The sequence below is a fragment of the Astyanax mexicanus genome, chromosome 19 (genome assembly GCF_023375975.1).
Source record: "Astyanax mexicanus isolate ESR-SI-001 chromosome 19, AstMex3_surface, whole genome shotgun sequence".
NCBI classification, from domain to species: Eukaryota; Metazoa; Chordata; class Actinopteri; order Characiformes; family Acestrorhamphidae; genus Astyanax; species Astyanax mexicanus.
Window position 1 is genome coordinate 15,109,537 of NC_064426.1, and position 23,071 is coordinate 15,132,607.

At 35.4% G+C, this 23,071-nt stretch overlaps 1 protein-coding gene across 1 annotated transcript in view; it reads left to right on the plus strand.

Moving 5' to 3' along the window:
* The first annotated feature begins 6,697 nt into the window (after positions 1 to 6,697).
* The window catches only part of LOC103045495 (TBC1 domain family member 10B), a 31,337-nt gene continuing 14,963 nt past the window's right edge, over positions 6,698 to 23,071 (plus strand). The window contains exons 1-2 of the mRNA XM_007235348.4: positions 6,698 to 7,162; positions 21,397 to 22,383. Of these exons, the coding sequence (XP_007235410.1) occupies positions 21,419 to 22,383 (965 nt within the window). The 5' untranslated portion in view covers positions 6,698 to 7,162; positions 21,397 to 21,418. The remainder of the gene's footprint in view (positions 7,163 to 21,396; positions 22,384 to 23,071) is intronic.

A 23,071-nucleotide genomic window follows, 5' to 3' on the forward strand; every position in this document is an offset into this window, starting at 1 on the left:
TGTGCTCGTGTGGTTTGTTTGGTTGTAAAGGCTTGGTTTTCCCTTGAACGGCTGGTCGCACTGGGGCAACCTTAGATTCTTTTTTTTTTAGCCTCACCATTAAGAAATTAAATTGGTCACACTTTGTTTGTGTGCTTGTGTGTGTGTGTTCTTCTTCTTCTCCTTCATACAAAAGTAAAGTTTACATTGCTCTCATTGTCCCTGATGTTTCCACCAGAGGCAGATTAAACCGGCCAAGTGTCATTTATTTTTCTCCAAATTAATAGAGATGCACCAAACTTAATGTCAACTCAGTTTTTCTCAGGTTTCATTCATTTTCATTAATTTTGCTGTTTTTCATTATAAATGAAATCTATTTTTGTTCTGCCTTTTTTAAAGATAGATATTTATTATACACTTTACTAACATTTTTAATATTCCAGTTCTACCCCACTCAAAAATGTTCCTCAACAGTGGCTCTTCCGTCATTGTGGATATGATGAGGTCTTTGTTTGTTGTGTTCTGATTGGTGCAGGAGACACAATAAAATCCTGTTTGAGGGTTCTGAGCATCTGAAACAAGAAACATGTCTGAACGACTGGAATGCACTTTAAACCACCTCCAACTGTAGTCTGAATTAGATTAGCTAAAATCAGATTCCATGTGTTTTTTGCTGTTCACTCTATGAATAATCAATCTGAATATGTTCTAGATACGCAGTCTGATCATGCAGAAGGAGGGGGTGACACTGTGGAATGGTGTGTAGTCCAGGACTAGGCTTAATCCCTGTCTGTGAAACAAGACCTAAGTCTCTACCCACCCCCACTTGGCCTGTTACACTGATTTATTTCATTTCAGTAAATATTTGAATGGGGTTGCCAAGTGTTTGCTCAGGTGTTGAAATTGTATAGTTGTTGCTGGAGTGTAGCTAGGTGGTTTCTATGGTATGGGTCTTGAAGTGTTGCTCATGGGTTGCTGCAGTGTTGCAGCTTAGCAACACTTTGCAACATTTTAGCCACTCCCTCCTATACGATAGCAACACCTTACCAACCAAGTAGGAACACTTCAGCAAGAATCAGCTATACCATAGCAACACCTCAAAAACCCCATTAGCAACACAGTAGTAATCATCCACCAATATCTTCACAAATGCCTAGAAAGACCAAACATCTAATTACTAGTAACAATCAGCTATACCAAAGCAAAACATCAGCATATTTAGTTACTCATGATGTTGTTCTGAAGCTATATTGATTATTTTGTAAATATTATTTACTGTATTTTATAGATTAATGTTTTTATAGTGTTTCTTGTTTTCACGTTTTCATATTCACATTGTCAATCTATATTCTAGGTATTGACTGATTTACATTGTAAATGACTGTCACCCTTAATGTACTCTGAATTTAAATAAAGGTTTCTTATTAAACTGATTGATTGATTCTAATATACTCAATATTATCCTAATTATCATAGCATCATTTTGTGTTCGGATAACTATGTCAGGATATTTTAAGGAGTTCATATTAGTAAAGTTGTACACAGTGATCAGTTTCCATCAGATTAGCTCCAGTCAGGGAATAAAAACATCTATGGCTGTTAAAAAAACAGGTGGGATGCTGCTGGAATGGGGTGATGCTGCCCCCTATAGTGCAAAGTGGGTGTTGTGCATAAACCTAGATAGATAGATAGATACATAGATACATAGATACATAGATACGTTATTGTAGATTCAAATGTAGGTTTGTCCAGAATAATCTCAGAATAAAATCTAAATGATCTTGAAAAAAATATTCTGAACGTATTCTGAATGTAGAAAAATGAGGACTGTATCCGAGTTGTAGTTAAATCTACTACAGAGACTATATAATAATTAAAAGAGTACATTTTACCCATGATTCCCTGTTACATTTACAATATCCATGTTCTTATATTCTGCAATAATGAGAAAAATTTAAATAACTAAGAAATTGTTATACCCCGGTATACTATTATAGAATTATGCTTAACATTTTAGGTGTGTTCCATTCTGAAGGCAGCATTTTAACTGATAGATAGATAGATAGATAGATAGATAGATAGATAGATAGATAGATAGATAGATAGATAGATAGATAGATAGATAGATAGATAGATAGATAGATAGATCTGTGAAAAGTGCTACGTAGCACACAAATATTACAGATCAACTTAAATATTCATAATTATCAATAATTTATACACTTTCCTTTACTTTACACTCAGATTATGGCTAGTTTTATTTATATATACATATTTTTTTCTAATTAGATGCTTTGTATGAATGCATGAGTACAATTTAGTTGCATGAGACAAAAACATAACATGCTTTATAAATAATACATTATTTTTTTTGCAAATAAAAGTGTAAAATGTACTTTCCCATACACACTAGTTGAGATGTAATACTATAATAAGCATAGAGACAATAAAAAGACAATAAGCAAAATGAGCACTGTAAAGACATAAAGCTTTATTAAATTCAAAGGAACTTCACATTTATACATGTTTACACAGCAAACAGTACATAAAAAAACACATATTCACAAATATATAAGATCAGGTAACCTTTGTGTTAAATACGTATATATGTTAATTGACTTCACTATACTTACAGCTACAGTAAAACTACACAATTAATGCACTTGGATTGAAGCAACGTATAGGCCACAGCGTAGGGTCTGCAACTATGCACTGGATATGCATAGACTCAATCTGCTCTCTGGTTACAGTTAGTGGTGGAGCCCCCTTGAGGGGAATTTAGATAACAGCGTCGTTGTTCTTTCCTGCATTGACATTACAGAATTTAACCCCTGTCTGTTTTGGTGTGTTTTTTTTTTTTTTTTCCTCAGTTTTTGTCAGTTCCCCTTTTCACTAGTTATAACACAGTTATTTTATGTGGCAGCCACATGCTGTAAATGCTTTCAGAATTTGTACATTTTCATGGAATTTCATGATCATGTTCTGACCAAAATTTATAATTTTTGAACAATTAATTCAAACAAGCGTTTTATTTTATGTTAGAGTAGAGTATATATTAGGTGAAACTATAATAAATTTTAATGATAATTCATTACATGACTTATTACTGTGACAGAATACATGAGCAGCAACAGGTGGATTTTTTTATTTAAATGCCTAACTCTAAGTTCTGTTTGAGGTCTGGCCGTTTCTAAGCTGTTTCTCTGGACACTACTGGGTTCTTTCAAATGTTATTTGATTTTATACCTCATATAAATATTTTAGACGCACTAGAAGTAAATATTGTTGGCTGAAAAAAGCGTTTTTTTGCGTTTTGTAAATTATTATTATTTAAATGTATTTATAAACAGTGCCAGCGATGATATCATAAGATTTACCGCAGACCACAGAGTGTAAGTAAATGTGCAAATGATGGTGTTTTGAAACAATAAATGGTGTTCTGGTGAAAGAATATATTTATAAGTATCATGTATTTAATCCAATTTTAAATAATCTTGTGTTCACTATTAGCTTTAGACTTACTGTTCATTGACTAGTGTCTGTTTACTGGTATTGTGTAGATTCAACTGAAGAAGATGACAGTTCATCTATAGCTCTCTCTTTCTCTCTCTCAGCTCTGGAAAAAAATAAAGAGACCACCAAAGAATTATGAGTGTCTTTGATTTTATCAAATAAAAAAAAAGTTCTGGAATATAATCAAGAGGAAGGTGGATGATCGCAGCCACCAAACCAAGCTAAACTGCTTGAATTTTTCACCAGAAGTGGCATAAAGTTATCCAAAAGCAGTGTGCAAGACTGCTGGAGGAGAACATGCCAAAATGCATGAAAAATAACACTTAATAGTGTTAAGTGGAAATAGAACACTTGCAGATGCATTTAAAAAAATCATTAAAAGATTACTTTATTTTAGTAATACACTTCAAAATGTGAAACTCATATTTTATATAGATGTATGTACTCAGAGTGATCTATTTTAAGTGCTTATTTTTTATTGTTACTGATTATGTTTTACACCCCATGAAAACCCAAAAAGCAGTGTCTTAGAAAATCAGAATATTAAATAAGACAAAAAGGTACTTTTGGCAGTGTGGGCAGTGTGCCAAGTCCTGCTGGAAAATGAAATCCACATATATCTAAAAAGTTGTCAGCAGAGGGAAGCATGAATGCTGTAAGATTTTCCGTGAAAACACTGCCCGACTTGATATAACACAGTAGACTAAAACCAGCAGATGACATGACTTTTGCATTTTATTTGGAAATTAGGAACCAGTCTGGAGGAAGAGTGGGGAGACACACAGTTTAAACTGCTTGAGGTCTAGTGTGAAGTTTCCACAATCAGTGATGGTTTGGAGAGACATATAATTTACTGGTGTTGGTCCACTCTGTTATATAGAGTCCAAAGTCAGTGCGGTGTCTACCAGGAGATTTTACAGCACTTCACTATATATTTATAAAATATTTGTATCACATTTTGAACTGAATTACTGAAATGACGTAATTTGTACCTTTAACAGCTTTCCCTATTATTATTATTTTCAGATATTCAGTGCTCCGGAATTTGAATTATTTACATTAACATTGTCAGTTACACTGACATTGTTTTTACATTTTCTTTTAGTAATCTGAAATGATTATTAACAATTAAACAATTAAGTAAAAAATTTTGTATTAATATATTTGATGTATATTGTGTTTCTTCAAAGAGGGTAAGATTTTGCTATTGAAGTCAATAAAACTCAAACAAATATAGGTTTTAGAAAAGAGAATAATTACTATATAAATTTTCAGATAAAAACAAATACATACAATATATAATAACACTAAATTAGTTAAACATTAATAGTTTAAACGAAAGAAAATAAAAATAGCATTAAAAAAATTAGGATTAGCATAAAATTGGCCAATGCACAAAAATAGCTAACAGCTAATTGTACAATGATATTCTATTAATTTTCTTAAAAGGTTCATTTTTCAATAAAAAAAATAAATAATAATAATAATAATAATAAATATTTTAGTCAACAAAATTAGTCCAGGTTCTTAAACATTGTAAGGGTTGAAAGACTTTTGTCTTATCAGTCCACAGAATATTTTTCCAAAGTCCTGGGGATCATCAAGATGTTTGTTAGCAAATGTGGGGTGGGCTGATGTGTTCTTTTTGTTTAGCCATATTTTTTGCTTTGAAATGCTCAGATGGATACCATTTTGCCCAGGCACAGTTTTTCCCAAATGTATAAACGCATTTCTAGAAACGTGGCTCAGTTTCTCAAAACTCTAAACACACACTGAAAATGATTCACTGCTTTGTTAAAACCACAAATCTCTAGCAAAACTGATTCCTTCCACCGACACAACACACACAGCTCTTTATATGCTTATCTCCTGCAGAACGTCAAATAAACACTGACAAGATCAATTGAAAGCACTATTATCAGAAGAATTTAGTTATGTTTTTGACTTCATGAGGCCACTGTACAAATTCAAATGCATACAAGTACATGGAAATACATTCGCTTTCTGTTATTTATATTCATTTGGTGTGGTAGTGGACCCCACATACAGCATTACAGTACTATATGTATATGCAAAACAAATGTAAACCATTTTTACTGTATGTAGTTTGTTGCAAAACTGTAATTTTCACTTATGTAAGCACAATGAGAAACATGACGCCGAAAATCAGTTCACATCCAAAGAAGTAAAAAAAATATATATATTTATCATTTATATATTTCAAGGTCAGTGATTCTTAGGTGACCAAGGTGTACTAAATGATGCAATTTGTTTAACGACTTGCAAAGCTGTGATTTAGAATGATATTTGAAAGAGAATATGTAGAATTGTGCTCAGAGTTTAGCAGTTTGGAGTCACAATGTTGAAACATTAGCTTCATGTTTTTGGATTTGTGTGCATAGTTCCACATTTTGTGTGTAAACATAAACAATGTGAAAAAACTGTATTAAATCATTCACATTGACCTTAACTATGGCAAGTGAGACCTTCTTTGCAGATGAGTTGTCCATGCCCTTTTGCAGTAATTTCAACAGGCTGGCCTGAAAAAGTTCACCAGTGTAACCTTTTCCAAACTGATAGATTATCAATTTTTTTTTTTTTTGTTCTTAAATTTCTTCAGATTGGGGCATAATTTGTTGTTTTTTTTAGATATTTTAGCTGATTCTGATGTTCTATTTAAGTGATTTCTTAATTCATCAGGTCTGGCACTAATCAGGCTCGGTTGTGGATAAAGAAACTGAACTCAGTTTTCCAAAAAATGTAGTTAATCACAGTTAGGGCCAGATTGGTTTGGATAGTTTTTTTTCTTAATAAATGAAATCATCATTTAAAAGGTGCTTTTATATGTACTCATGTTATATATATTAGATTTCAGATTCAGTTTGATGATCTGAAAATGTAAATATGACAAAAAAGTAAAAACAGAAGAAATCTGTAAGGGACAAATACTTTTACGCCACTGTATGTGAAAAAGTGAGACCAATCACTGAGACCAAACTTAGCAAGTAAATTGTTAATAAAAACACAGTATTGAAAAAACATAATTGATATGTGTATAAGATAAATGATTTATAATATACATACAGATACAAAAAATTGGTGCACCTGCGATGAAAGAAAAACATATGGTTCAGTTTGACTTATGAATCAGTCGATTCCTCAAAAAGAACCGATTCAGTTGAATGAGTCATTCATTACTCGGTCATGTCTGTAGTAGGAACTAAGTTTCGCGGGTCGGAGGTCGAAGATACAAAAACCGCTTGAAGCTCGGCCGGTGTGTCTCTGTGTCGGTGTGTCTCTGTGTGGCTGTGGAGCTGTTTTATAGCGCGGAGTGCCGGGCGGACCGGGCGGGCCGGGTTCAGTGCCGGGATTCAGCGCTGGGTGTTTACGGGCGCTTCACCGGGAGCGGAACTAGAGGACTGACACCGATCCCAACCGGAACCTGCAGACAGACAGGCTAAGCTAAGCTAACCCAACCCGCTACAGAGCTGCAGGAGGCGGGGGGAGGTCTGAGTGCTGTTCGGGCTCTTCTGGACGTTGTGGCCTTTTATACGGCGGGATTTTCCTCCGGGGCAGAGCGGCGGCTCGGCGGACGGAGCTGTGGCGGGGGGAAGCGGATAAACACCCGCTGGGCGCCGGGCGGAGCTCACGCAGCTTGCGGGACTGCAGGGTGAGTCTGACGGGGAGAGGCGTGGGGAGACACCGCGGTCGAGGCCTGAGCCGCACACACTGTTCCTGCCAGCTATCTGTATTAGCTTAGTTAACAAACCGCTAGCTTACATACACACAGACAGACAGACACACAGAGAGTCAGTGAGCTTATTGCTAAACTACATTAATTCTGTAGAATTCTGTTGAGTGGTGTTGTTGTTTATTGTTTAACAGTGGAATGAGAAGTTGTGGTTAAGAGTCTGTGTGGGGTTAGCTAACTAGCTAAGCCCCACCTTAACCAGATTGGAATTAAGCTGGAGACTGGAAAAGTGCCAGTTTTTTTTTCTTGTTAGTTCAATTAAAAGGTAAAGTATCTGTATGTCCTGTTTCTGTAAGACCTTTATTAGTCCTCTGTGAGAATTAAGTTAATTATCTCAGCAGTAACCCTAAGAATAATAACAGTAATACAATAAAGTAGCTGGTTAACAACGCTCTGCTCATGTTTAACTTATAGTTTTCATCCAATACCTGGTTTGCTAAATCAGTGCTTAATGGTGGTCAGTCAAGTGAGCTGGTGAGGGAATTGAATATGTTTTTGCCACAAGACTGCTACAGTTGTATGTAAGCATTGGGTACTATTATTAAAAATATAGTACAATGTCAATGTAAAAAGTTCTTGTTTCAGGTTTATTCATATCTTTGGTCCATTCATCATAACAGTTTAACACATGATGAATGGGCATGTTCGTTTAAAGTACAGCAGCCAGATTCAAGTGATGTAAAAATGAAAGACAACAAAAATTAAGATACGTTTTTGCTTGATGGTCACAATATTGTCAATTTAACATTTTAAAACTGCATTTGATTTTTATAATTTAGCATCTAGAATTTATCTTTCACTCACTTAGACCTAAATATCAGATTTGTTGGAGACAGGGCCAATTTTAACCCTTTCAGACCCTGCGTCAATTACAATGAACATCATGTAGTTTATTTTAACACTAATGGAGACCTGTTGTCTATCAGAATAGATCAAAAACCAGCCAAGGACCGTAGTGTACCCCTGCCCACTGCACTGGACAAAAAAATCAGCAACTCAAACATTCGGGCAGGTCAGCACTACAGAACAAAGAGGCAAAGTAATACAAGTTAATAATAATTATTTGTTATTTATCATGTAAAATTGGATTTATTTTAATATGGATTTTATATTAGGAAAGTAATTTTATTGTGTGTGCATTACAGACAGAAAACAGCATTCTTATATTTCTTCATCACTGGAACATAATTCTGAAAGGCTAAAAGGGTTAAAATCTAAGAACATCTTTACCAGTATAACTAATCTTTATTGTAAAGTTAAAAGAGAAAAAGAGGCATGATATTGCTTACCACACTACCGTGTAAATCTACATTGGTAGTTAGCTGTATTTTACCAAGAAATAAGATTTCATTATTCATTATGGGTTTACTGGAAAGTTTTAAAAGGGGTGAAATTAGCCTCCCAGTGTTGCAAATGCTACTTGTACCCAAGAGCAAATAGTCATTCCTTATTTTTTTTTTAGTAAAAGATAAGATAAGTGCATATGAAACCTGACATAGGTTATGTTTAGTAATGTGATGAAGGTCCTAAAACCCCCACAAAGTCTATATTATGTATTTTTGTGTGTGTCTAACCCTAAAGCTAAGTTCAGCTAATTGTCCATGTCCAAATGTTTTTAGGATCCTCATGAATTCTGATACATTACTAAAGAGTTTGTCCTCTATTTGCTCTACAAACAACATCAACTACGCTTCTGCAAAATATTCTGAAGCAGGGCGGTTGATTTAATTGCATTCAGGCCCATGGGAAAGAGAGAGCATCAGTGAGTTGAGGTGTGCTGCTGTTGGAGGTTTAGTTTTGCCATTTTGACAGATCCTTCGAGTATTGGGTTTAGCTCCATCACCGTGGACACTTTAGGGCGTTTGATTCATGCCATGGGTGCACCTTAAATTAGCAATATACACTTCTTTTTTTTTGTCAGAGTACTCAGAGTACTCTTATATATGTTGATTGTAGAGAGTTTGCTGCCAGTATAACAGCATGCTGACATTGCTTTACCTGACTGTCTTAAACTGTAAACCAAGCTTATATTGACCCCATGCCCTGCTGTAAAGGCAAAGGCCTTGTTTTCTGTATTTTTATTGTGTTCATTACATTGTATTGTTGGCTTATTAGCCAAAACAATTAATTAATCCCTAGGATAAAACTGACTGATATTGTGCCTTTTGAGCATTCTCCACATTTATTCATGAATTAAAAAAAATAAATAGGTTTAAAATAGACACTTGCATTTTGCGTTCCTCACAGAAAAATGCCATTTTTGGTCAATTAAAAGACTTTTCAGCATTGTTGTGTGGGTGGGGAAATGGAGTTATGAAAAGGCTGATGTCACGACAAATGTTTGTTTCTGGATGAGTCTCAAATTCCTTAGTTACTTCCTAAATATTGAACTACATCAGGCATAAAACTACAAAGTCTACACACAGACAGCACTCTTTTTTTTTACATATTAAGAAATGTAAATAGTGCTATATTACAAATATATAGTACAGTATTTACAGATTATAGTACAAATTTAGAAGAACATTATTAACTAACACTTTCGTTATATAATAAAAAAATAATAAATAAAATATGTACTAATATACTTATATATGTATAATAAATAATTTCATGTGTAAAAATTCTTAACTAACACATTTTCAAAGAAATATGGAAGATATATGGTTTCCATAATAAGCACTACAATCTTAATCTCTTAATTGAAGCATTAACCCATGTCAGCATGTATGCAAAGACACGTTTGGTTAATTAAGTATACACCAACAACCCCTTTATTAACACCACCTCCTTGTTTATACACTTCTTCTTGTGTAGGTAGATCTGCTTTACTGACCATTAAGTAGTACTTTGTAGTACACTGGGGAGATATCGACATTGTGGTGGTGTGTTATTGTTTGTACTAGTGCTGCTTGGATCAGTTACAGAAGAGCTGCTTGAGTTTTTAAACATTGTCTTATTGTCTGAGAATAGTCCACCAGCAAGAAATACACACTGTTACTATGTAAAATACGAACATAAAAGTAAACACAACAGCAATAAGAAACTGCTAACCATTCAGTCATTTCCTTCAACCGAGTGCTTTTTTTAAAACCAGCATTTAACCACTATTTAACCTCTTTTAACACCCTAATTCAGTTTTGCAGTTTTAGGTTTATGCCTAAACTTATTTCAATTGCTGGGTTGAAACCTGTCTACAGGTCCCAACCTTAAACCTTATGGTCTCTCTTGAATGTAAATGGATATGAAGTTATCCTATTGTTAGCTTTGGTACTCGTTGTTACAGTATGTTCTACTAAAACTAGTTTAGCTGTCCTAAATATCTATAAAAAAACTTCAGAGAATTAATTAACTAATCAGCTCCTTTTGGAGTAAAAGGAAAACTATGTAAATGATTTATTTTAGTAAACTGATGTCACCATTGTCTTTGTTATATGGTATTACTCACTGCTTTTGGGTGGGTGGAGTATAACAGAAGGCAAACCACAAAGTACATATGCATGCAGCTTCTGAGAATCTTCAGAGTTTCTACTACAGATGCAGGGCGAACTTTTAATAACTGAACACATGCTCACAAACACACACACATCAAAATATGCTGTCAGATCTCTCAAGGAACTACTTCCTCTTTACCTCTTTCAGATGGTTATATTTGTCATGAGGAAGTTTGGGAGACAGATGTTAAAGGGGAAATAATAGTAAAAAAAGTACTTGCTTGAAGATTTTAGCAGCTCCGCTCCACACCTTGCATTGTAGTGAGATCAGTATTGATTATTATCAGCACCATCTGTTACTGAGTAAATACCCCAACATTGTTTTTAATAGCCCATTAACCCCTGTCATTAGAGGTAGGTCGATTACGGTACAATATATCTGTACTTTTAAAAATTATGGTAATTTTATGTTGGGCTTAGGTCTGTCATGATAATTGCATTATCCTCTTATCGTACAATAATTGGACATCACATAAAATCATTTTTGATAATCGTGATTTTGTATATAACAAAAAAAAAAAACAGTATTTTAGCCAGTCACGCTATCAGCAGTGCTTGAATAACTTACTTTATACACACCGTGTGTACTGCAGTAGGTAAAGAATAAGGTGTATATTTCCCAAACTATGATTAGCTAAATACATATTTGTTTTCTTTTATATCTTATCCTGCTTTTGTTTATATCTTATTCTTCTTTTGCACATTCTGAGATGGGACCTTTTCCTTCTGGGATGAATAATGTATGAGTCTGTCTATCTCTGTCTTTCTGTCTGTCTATTTGTCTGTAAAATGGTATGAATGCTTTGTTATGCTATTCTATTATCATATAAAATATAAAAATATTGTTGCGACAGTCCTAGATGGGCTATGCACTGGCAAGAGCTTAACAGTATGAAATGTATCACAATACAGAAGTACTGATTCAGTATATTGTGATATATTGCAATACTATTGATAAAATTATGTTTGCAAGTTTTAAAACATACATTTTAGGAAAAATGTTCTGAGTTAAATCCAATCAGAGTAGTGGGATCTGAGGACAAAGGAAACCACTGTCTGCCACTAATGTTGGGGGGAATAAAAAATAAATGTTGTGTTATTTAGGGCAGTAGACTATCGTGGTAAAGCCTTCTTCTTACACTTCTTGAGAGAGATCTTTGTAAATTTTGCTCTGTCTTTAGAATTATTATCCTAGTATAGAATTCTTAAATGTAACCCTTTAGTAGTTAAACAACCGATGCTTCTGTCTGCAGAATGCATACAAATGTCCTACAAATGTCTCCAAATCTACAAATGTCTGTTTATTTTAGTCTGTCCAGAAGGTTTGTAGGCTTGTTTTGATGTTTCTTTGAAAACGTCTGCTACTGAATTCTTCGATGAGAATTCAGTCACAATTGTGTAGGTGTATCTGCACAGTAGAACAGTGCTCTGTCTCTCCGTACCGTACCCTACTATAGGTTTTTATTTGCCTTTCTAGCACTACAAGGCGCACTTCTCTCTGAAAGTTTTCTTGGTGTTCCAGACCACAGTTTGACCTCCACTGTTCCCGTTCGCTGCCATTTCTTCATTACTGTATGAGCTGAGGAAACAGCTCCCTGAAAACAACCTGATATCTTCCTATAGTCTTCTTCTGCTTTGTGGGCATCAGTTGTTGTTTAGAGTGGTAGGCCGCTGCTTAGAGAAGCTTCTGAATGATGATTATAAATACTCAAGCCATAAGCCTAAGGCTCTTCTTTATTTTTTTCCATTTAATAATACACATCTTGATTAAAATGTTGAAAAGAATGTTCTATTTTTAAGGTTATGTCTTTGGGAGGTCAGTTCCTCTGTTACTCACTTTAATTGTTTACAGTTAAGCAGGGGTAGCCATATGTATTATTATATATTTGCATTTTTCTATGTTTTCTATGTTAGGTATTTAGGTAATACATGTGCTGTTAGATTGTGTAAGACTTGAGTTTTACTGCATGTAAGTGAAATTAGAAGTAAAATAAATAGACTAACCTCAAATGTCATGAAAGCGGCAGAGCAGGAGCATTCAGCAGCACAGTAACAGTGGGGCCACATGTTCTGTGCTGTTTTGTAATTTGCCTTATTGGCTGGTCTTTTGTTTAAAAAAAAAAGATGTTTGTGTTTTCATTGCTGTTAAGCTTTGGATTCAGTATTAAGATGTGTGAGCATGAAGTGTGTTTCTTCTTACTCAAACTCAAAAGGGTTCTTTGGTTCTTTATGATGGTGTAATACTATAATGTCTGTATAGAAACTAGGGTTAGTTTATCATGATTTTATATAAAATCAGTTTTACTGCAGAACTCCAAATCAGCCCCTACTTAGGGGTATGCAGTATGGCCCTAAATTAAGATCACAATATTGCTGGGTATTTTTGCATAGTGATATACAAAAAAAACATTAAAAAAGGTTTTATTAATTTTAAGAATATTTTAAAGCAACAAAATAACTGTTATGTGGAACAGCAATTGAAAACATTCAGTAGAAAAAAAAATATGTAAAACTATTTATTTTGTAAAAACTACAGTAACTTCCCAACACACTGATTTTATAAGAATATTTATAAAATAAAAGTAATGTAGTATTAAAGTGCAGAATATTTATTGCATGCATATTAACTACAAGGATAACAATTGCACAAGAAATACACTTAAGCTTCACGGTGAATAAGTGCTTACAAGACACAATACTACTATAATCACAATACAGATTTTTGAAATCAAGATATTACTGTTACAATACAGCTCTGGAAAAAAAAATAAGAGACCACTTACAAATGATGATTCTTTGATTTTACATAATAAAAATAATTAAATTATTAAATAATAAAACCCTGGAATATAGTTAAGAGGAAGATGGATGATCACAAGCCATCAAACCAAGCTGCACTGCTTGAATTTTTGAACCAGGAGTGGCGTAAAGTTATCCAAAAGCAGTGTGTAAGACGGGTGGAGGAGAACATGCCAAGATGCATGAAAACTGTTATTAAAACCAGGGTTATTACGCCAAATATTGATATTTGAACTCGTAAAACTTTTTATTAATATGAACTTGTTTTCTTTGCATTATTTGAGGTCTGAAAGCTCTGCAGCCATTTTTCATTCTCTACACATAAATGCTCTAAATGACAATATATTAGTATGGAATTTGGCAGAAATGTCCGTAGTTTATAGAGTAAAATGATGATAATTTTACTCAAACATATACCTATAAATAAAACTGAAGTGGTCTAATTTTTTCCAGCGATGTTTATATTGTGAGCGATACGATTTGACACACCCTTACCCTGAATCAGTCAGTTAGTTGGCTTTTGATTTGATACTACATTCTCTAAATAATCATTAGATAATTTAAAGCTGGGTCATATAACCAAGTCAGTGTCGCAACTATTTGGAAATTTCACACATTTACAGCTCTGTAGAACAAAGAACAATAAAGTGGTTAGATGACTGTTCAGCTTACTAGAATAAAATGGGCAATTTGTCAGTATTTTATAATATTGTAATTTTCTTATTTTATGCATATATATTTTAAGCATATCAAGGATTTCATCAGTTATTAAAAAATACTAACCTAACTGTGCATTTCATTACAAAGAGTGTGATTAGTTCTGATTAATAAATTAGTAAAGTATTTTTATTTAAGTAGCTTAGTTTAGCTTGTTTAGTTGAATCTGCTGAGAGTGGAAACTTTATGTAGTATTGTGTAATGAGGTTTTATAATTATAACAGAGTTGTATAATTTCAGTAATTCTGGTATAGCGATTGATGTAAAGGGAACTTCTTCTGTTTTATTATCGGGGTGTGAGTGTATCAAGGCTTTTCTCTAGAAGCTTTATGGATTTTCTGCTGAACGTTGTGTTGGTTTCTCAATCCATGTGACTTTCCTCTCCACCTTCAGGCTCTTCTGTCACAAATAATTTCCATCGTTTAAAAATACGAGGCCACATCTTTATTTTAGCGCCGTTCGGCTGCTGGTGGTGTTTATTTTTGAGTAAATGGGAAGTGCTCGGTGTGACGTGGGCAGGCGGGAGGCAGCACCAGGGCTGAGAATCATCTGTTATCCATATGTGGATATGAGTGTGGTTGTTTTAAAGTGAAACACCAGATATGACTTCCTCTTTGATGAGTTATTGTTTGAGAAGCGCTGCTGTGCAGCAGGCAGCAGATGGGTCTGGTAATAGTAGCGGTGGTGGTGATGGTGGTTAGGGGTGGGCGTGTGTGACGATATAATGCTGTTTACATGATTGTCTTAAAATCTCCCTCAGACGCTCTGCTAACAGATGTAAATAGACTGGCTGATGTCTGTTGAAGATTATTTTAATCATTAATGACTTATAAATTATTCTATCACTCAAGATATCATAACAAAGGAACTAACCCTTTTAAAGACAATAAACTTTCCATTCCTGTTCACGCACCTAAGTTTGCGAAATGCCGAGGCAGGGGAACCGTGCAGCCCCTGTCTGTCCCAGCTGGCACACATTGAACCGGCATAAAGAACCTGCCTCAGCCTTCACTCCAGATAAGCTGTTGGTGAATTGAAGGCTGAGGCAACATGAACCATAGACACTAAAGTTAAGCAACTAGAGCCGCGCTGGGCTGTTATTATGTGTCTTTAAGTTTGTTCTGGATGTTGATAAAGGACATTTTTCCTAATAAAGGTACGTTTTTTGAGTTAATTCACTCCCAGTGTCTGTGTCTCTGTGCTTCCGATCTACCTGGTAACTGCAGCCAAGCCCACAGTCACAAAATATGTAAGTGCAAACACAATGGACGATATCACGATTAATAAACTGATTGTTGTCAATTTATTGAATAATAAGTCGATAATGTAGTTATTGTGACATGCCTAACATTGACTCATCTTTGTTGTTAATGGAACACTAACAAATACAGTCATGAAAAAAAATGAGGACCCCATTGAAACCTTTGTTTTTTAGCATATTTAAAGAGGCAGTCCGTATGATTTAGTTTCTAAACTGAAAGCAGGAGAATTTCTGAGTGGAGAAGGGATAAAATATGGTGTTTAATGGTACCAGTGTGCTGGAACGACCATCCCAGCTAAGCCTAATAAACTTATTACGAAAACTTGGGTGTCGGGTTGCTTTTCGCAGGAGTTCTTCTGCCAACGTCACGCATCTTTACGTGTTTACATCACATGTACAACCTGTACATGTAAGAGGATCCGGTTCAGGTGAAGCAATGGAGACTTCAGAAGCGGAATCTCAGAGCTCAGTAGCTCATTCACTCAGTAAAAACAACGTGTGTAGTTGAAGTGAAGTTTCTGACTGAGCACTCTCTCTCTCTCTCTCTCTCTCTCTCTCTCTCAGCATAACCTGGAATCAGATTAATCCGCTCTGAAAGGAGACCGCATCACACCCACCCACTTTAAAATTATTCTTCCGCAAGCTCGGTGCAATTACACATTCTCACCAGAGAGGGCCCTAAATCTCAAAACTTACAGACATCAGCTTTAATAATGAATAATAATTTGAGCTTCATTTGAACAGTATTGAGAGATTATTGAGTTTATGACTAAACAGATAAAACTGAAAAAAAAAGTTTGAATATGTTTAAAAATAAAGGTTTAATGGGGGTCCTCATTTTTCACATGAATGTATTGTGAGCTACAAGCCTGAACAAAACTTGAACAACTCGGAGACATTTCAGAGACATTTCAGATTACATTAAGCCAGTGTGTCCCAAACCACACCCACACATCTTTACCAACTTCGAGAATAGTGTGGATGTGGTTTGAAACATTATTATATTTTTATTCTTACTATTACTACTTTTTATATCAGTAGCCCCGAGCACATCACCAAAAACCTTTTACCATTCATTAGTAGGGCTGGGTATTATTTTGAACTTTTAGATACCAGTACCAATGTGATACTTTGAATTCAGTACCAAGAACAAAAGGGTACTTTTTAATACCTTTTTCTAATTTGTGACCAAAAAAAAAAACAAAAAAGTTTAATTAATCTCGCACAATGAATGTATTTAACAGCCGACATTTAGTAATCTCATTCTCATGCTGCCACAATGAGAGACTACATCTTTTTGGATCTTGTTGCTGCTGCAGCCTGAGCTCACTCGTAGCCCTTGCGATTCTGGCTGGAATTAAAGTGAAACTCAACATGTGTCACTTACACTGCACGAACCATTCAGACAAATGTCAGATATAGGTCACAGCTAAAAACATTGTGTAAACAGCCTAAACTGTTTACACAATTGGATATAATCAGAAAATCAGATTTGGGCCACTTTTACCTGCTGTGTAAATGTAACTAAAGATAACTGGAAATCTGTTTTTTTTTTTTTTTTTTTTTCCTCACTCGAATGTTACACTAATTTGGATTTAACCTGTTACATCTTTGTAGAGATATTTTCTGGCTATGAATGTCAGCTTGACTTTCTTTGCTTGTTTGTCAGATCTATGAATATACAAACTTTAATTCAGTTCCTTTTGAGTAAAATGATACGACTCTTGTGTTTTCTGTTTTACAGAGACGGGCGATTGCACAGTATAGCAAAATACTTTCAGTAATACAATTTTCATGATACACAATCACAATTTCCTAGGGAGAAAAGAGGAACCATTTCTGGCATGTTGTACTATTCTATATCATACTAGGTATTTTTGGATATTTCTCTTTTTAAGTTTTAATCTATAAGGTGTCCCTCATTCTGTGCTCTGGATGTTAGAGAAACAGTAAAACAAAGATATATGTTTTTAATATGGTTTGAATAATTCCAAAAAGACATCATATTTTGATAAATATTATGATATTTACAGGTATTGTAACTAGGTTAAACTTTCACACTTGAATAACTTCATCAGACTTCAGCAATTAAACATTTCATTATATTAAAAATCTACTCTGTGTATCCATTGTTGGAATAAAATAAAAAATGTTGGTAATATATATAATGTTTTTCTGACGGATATATCAAGGTAAATAAGAATAGTTTAAATGTTTCTTTTGTATCAAGAAGAAAAAAGGCTTTTAAAAACGTCATTTTACTTTGCACAACACATTGCTCAACACATTGCGATGTGACTATTGCATATGTACAGGTTGCGATAACGATACTGAAACAAAATATTGTGCAGCCCTAATCATATTACATTTCTGCTGTGTTTCTCATCTCTGGTGTAGTACAAACGGTGTACTCTGGTGTACTGAAACTTTGTACTTATTTTCCCTAAAGTGAAAGAATCTCCCTGCAGTGATGAAGTCAGAGTAATTGTCCAGATTACTTAAAGTAAGAGGATAATCTTCTAATTTAATGCATGTGTTAGTGCTGTAATTAGCAGGAGTGTAAAGCTCTAAATCCACTTAAATGTGAAGTGTGTTTTAGAGAAACAATTCAGTGTATTGTAAATAATTCTGTTTAATTTGATACGATTATTGTGAGTGCTGAGGTTAAGTAGTAGTTGTTTGTATACCATTATAAATAGACAGCACAATAAGTTTACTTTTTGTTTATTTTACACAATATACTATTTTGCATTCCAATTCCAATGTCTATAGATTGTTGGCCCACTTTTCTTTACAGAATGATTGTAAAGATTGTTATTTGGCAAAATTGAGACGTGCCTTAATGTTCTTTTTGCTCAGCAGTGGTTTTGTCTTGGCACTCTTCCATGCAGGCCATTTTTGCCGGGTTTCTTTCTTATGACATTAACCGAGGCCTGCAGTTCTTTGGATGTTGTTGTGGAGTCTTTTGTGACCTCTTGCATGAGTCGTCTCTGTGCTCTTAGGGTAATTTTGGGACGGTCACCCACTCCTGGAAAGAGATAAGCACTGTTTCACATTTTTATTATTTGTGTATAATGGTTCTCTCTAGTGCTGGGCGATATAACGATATCGATTTGTTTCGCGATAATTTTTCCCTCGATGACGATGATAAGCCTGTGCAATAGAATTCGATAAACATTCATTTCCATTTCCGTCTAAGTGGCGCGGCAAACAACGAAAACACAACGTGTAATCAATCCAGAAGACGCTGGAGCAAATTAATAAATAGTTAAGAAAATTGTAATAGTTATTCTCATGCATGCAACAAAAAACCCTAAAGAATAGTGGAGTATGGCCCGACACACGCAAACAACCATAGTGTTTGTACTTTGGGAATAAACGGCCGCACTGTTCAGCACGTTTTAAATAAATTTTAAGTAAATTTTAAGCACTAAATGTAATTAATTCAATTTATATTAGGACCTCGGGGCAGGTGCTGCAAAAATGTGTATGTGGGGCGCGGATTAAAGGAAGAGGTTTTTTTGCGGAGCGGTAACAGGACAAAAACACCTTAAGAATGATGTCTAAATGACTTTCCTCTAATCTAATATAATTTAACATGGTTTAAGGATATAAAATAATTTCTAAACAAACGAACTTTTTAATATTGAGCTTATGGCCCAAGTGCAAAAACACAAAATCATTTATCATTTAGATTATCTGCCTGAACGCGAGCCCGAACCCGAGCTTGAACGCCAGCCTGACTCAGGCGCTGCATGAACTCGGGCTGGTCGAGAACACCGCTTTCCTCTCAGATTAGGCGGAAGAAAATGGTCTTTTTTTTAATGTAACAAATCACACTGTGATTTTTGTGATATTTCCCCAATTACAGCTCAGCTGCGCGTTTAAAGCTCAACGCATGAATTAATCGGTGCGCTGTGCGCCGCGCGTGCTCGCGGGGGATTTGACGCGTCTGTCAAGCAAGTTAATGGACCGTTTTGGGGGCAGAGATTAAGAAGTACAGCAGGTACATCTCAGATTTGTAGTTTAATGCTCTACTAAATTACTGGCTTTAAAACTGGCTCATGATATGGTCGGTTCTGGCTGGATTTTTTCCTGCCTACAGGCTGCATTTGACGGAAAGCAGCTCCTCAGTCAGACAACAGTGTCAGCATACAAATCGTGTGCGTTTCCTACAGGACAAACCATTTAAAAGTGCAGATAAACTCATTAAAAATTCACACAGTGTCTGTCTGGCTTAAAATACTTTTAATAAGGTACAGCTTTTAAATTAATAAATCAACATTCATTAAAAATCCGTGAGAAGTTCTGTATGCTAAATGACAAGCTAAGCTAATAAGCTAATAACATTTAATAATAACAGAAAAATAGATATGAATTTGGAAAATAACCAACTAAAGTGAGCTCAAAATACAATAATAAATATAATCTAACGAATTTCAAAATATAAATTAGAAATATTGAACTTCAATATTAAATTCAACTTCAACTACAAAAAACGCAAGGACCGATAGAACATAACGAACAGAAAAAAATAAATTTGAAATTGGAAAAAAAGTTCAAAATGCTAAAAGAAATAAAACCTAACGAATTTCAGAATATAAAATCTAAATATTGCACTGCAGCAGTACAAAAGCCTAAGTGCTTAAACAAACAAACCAAAAAACAGCCTATCACAAATCATTTTTTGAGCCCGACCCAGCTGAGGAAAAGGTGGGAAATCTTTTTTTTTCCGGCTGGGTCTTGGAAAACTTTGTGGTGAATTAAAGGGGCCGAGTTGCAATTTTTGTTTTACTTTAATCAGTTTTTAATCCGTCTTTTTAAAAACAAATATTCCAATATTGGCTGCCAATCAGTGCCCAATATTCTGAGCTCAAAAAACGCTATTCGGGCCAGCCCTACTAATCTAATATAATTTAACATGGTTTAAGAATATAAAATAATTTCTAAACAAACGAAATATTTAATATTGAGCTTATAGCCCAAGTTTTTTTTTCAGTCATGGAAAATTGGAAAAAATTGGAAAAAAGCCCGAGTTCATGCAGCGCCTGAGTCAGGCTGACGTTCAAGCTCGGGTTCTGGCTCGCGTTCATGATTAATTTGTTTTTTTTAAAAACTAATATTGGAATATTCGCTACCAATTACTGCCAAATATCCGGAGCTCAAAAAATGCTATTCGGGCCAGCCCTAATAATTATGGAGATACAGAAAAAAATATTGTGATAAAACTTCCATCACTCCCTTATTCTCTCACTAATAAAAACAAACCTTTAAGTGTGACACAAAGTGATTTGATTTATATCGTGATACATATCGATATCGACTGATATGGAAAACTATATCGTGATAAGATTTTTTCCCATATCGCCCAGCTCTAGTTCTCTCTGTGATTCGCTGGAGTCCCAAAAATTTAGAAATGGCTTTGTAACCTTTTCCAGACGGATAGATCTTGATTACTTTATTTCTCATTTGTTTCTGATTTCCTTTGGATATTGGAATGATGTCTAGCTTTTGAGTATCTTTTGGTCTACTTTACTTTGTCAGGCAGGTCCTTTTTAGGTGATTTCTTGATTGAGATCAGGTGTGGCAGTAATCAGGCCTGGGTGTTGTTAGAGAAATTGAACTCAGTTGTGATAAACCACAGTTAAGTAATGTTTTAACTGGGGGGCAAACACTTTTTCACACAGGGCTGTGTAGGTTTGGATTTTTTTTCTCCCTAATATCAAAAACCTTCATTTAAAAACTTAATTTGTGTTTACTTGTGTTGTCCTTGAGTAATATTTAAATAGTTTGATGATCTGAAAGATTTAAGAAAACCTGTTATAATAATCTTATCATGTTTATTTAATGTTCTTTTTTCTCTGTTTTTCTGTCCTTTACAGAGTGGAGTAGCAGAGGGCACCAATGGCTGAGGTTTCTACCCTCACCCCGTCACCTCCAGCCATGACGGAGCAGCCGGTCTCCTCTCATCCTCTTCCTTCAGAGTCCCCTAAAACTACCCCCATCCCCAAATCCGCTCTGTACGGGGACAGGGCCGTGATGGGCAACCCCACCTTACCGGCAGGACTTAGAGAGACCGCCATTTCTCTGTCGTCCTCTGTGGAGGTCACTCTCAATTCTGCCCAAGGCAGCTCACCTTCAGCAGCAGCTTCACAGAGCACTGATGTTCCGATGGAGGCAGACGCAGCAACATGTTTAGAGATAGAAACATCGGGAGCTTCCAATGAGCCTTTAAATGAGCACAGTGGTGAACATGAACCCGAAGGCACAGTAAAAGAACAGCAGATGCCGTCTTCTCCAGGACATAATCCCAGTGCTAATCCCCACCCCAGTGCTTCAGCTAATAATCCAACAACTTCAGCAGACGCCCCTCCTCATTATCCTCCACCTCCTGTACCCACAGCTTCAGAAAATACAGAGAACATAGAAAACCCCTCAAATCCCAACGCCACAGTCCCAGACCCGCAACCAGAGGGCAATAAAATGCCTTTAGAAGCACAACAGCCAACAACAATGAAGCAGCCAGATCAGAACCCAAACCACACTCTGTGTCAAGATCCTCAACCCAACACTTCAAGCCCCAAAACCCTTCCCGAGCCTCCCTTCACCCCCTCCAAGATTGAGCCTCCGTCACTGATCATACCTGATTCAATTCCCTCTCTCGCCCTGCCCTCCGTTTACGCCCGGCCCGCCCCTGACACGCTCAGCTACCTAGAGTCAGCTAGTCTGATGTCCGGAACACTGGAGTCCCTGTCTGGCCTGGGGGAGGACGGCAGCTCTGTGGGTTCAGATTCTGAGATCAACGGACAGGTCTTCAGGCGAACGGATAAATACGGCTTTCTGGGAGGAGCACAGTACACCGATACCCTGTGGGTTTCTTAATTATTATTGAATATAAGTTCATTATAAACAGTGATTTTATTCTAGAATAGAATTGTCTATTAACAAGAACCTGCCGATGAGATGCATACATCAATGCAGGGGTTGCAAGTCATTATATTGTGATGTTGCCTTACTTTAAGCATTACATTACATTACATTTGGCAGACGCTTTTGTCCAAAGCGACTTACAATAGTCAAGTACAAAAATAATAAAAGTTTAAAGGTAAAAGATAGAAACATCTTTAGACAGGGCTTAAAGGAGGTCGAAGGGAAATTATGGGATAGAGGAGAGAAAGAGGGGAATGAGGTTAGAAGTTACTGTGTTAGAGGTGTTAGGAGAGCAAGTGCTCTTTGAAGAGCTCTGTCTTCAGGAGTTAAGCTAGATGAAATATTACATTCCCCCCTAGAAATTTAAGAAAAACTGTTATAAAAAACACATTATATGCATACAATTAAAGAAATCTTTTTTTATTTTATTTTGATCCAGTCAGAACAGTGGGTCAGAGTTTAACACAGAATGAATCACTGTCTGCCACCTATCTTTACATGTAAACTATCGATACAAGAATTGATACAGAATTGTAAAACATATCACAATACTCCAAAATAGCAATTTTTTTACACCCATATCCCAGAATAAATGTGTTATTCTTAGGGATGTAACAATTTACTTTG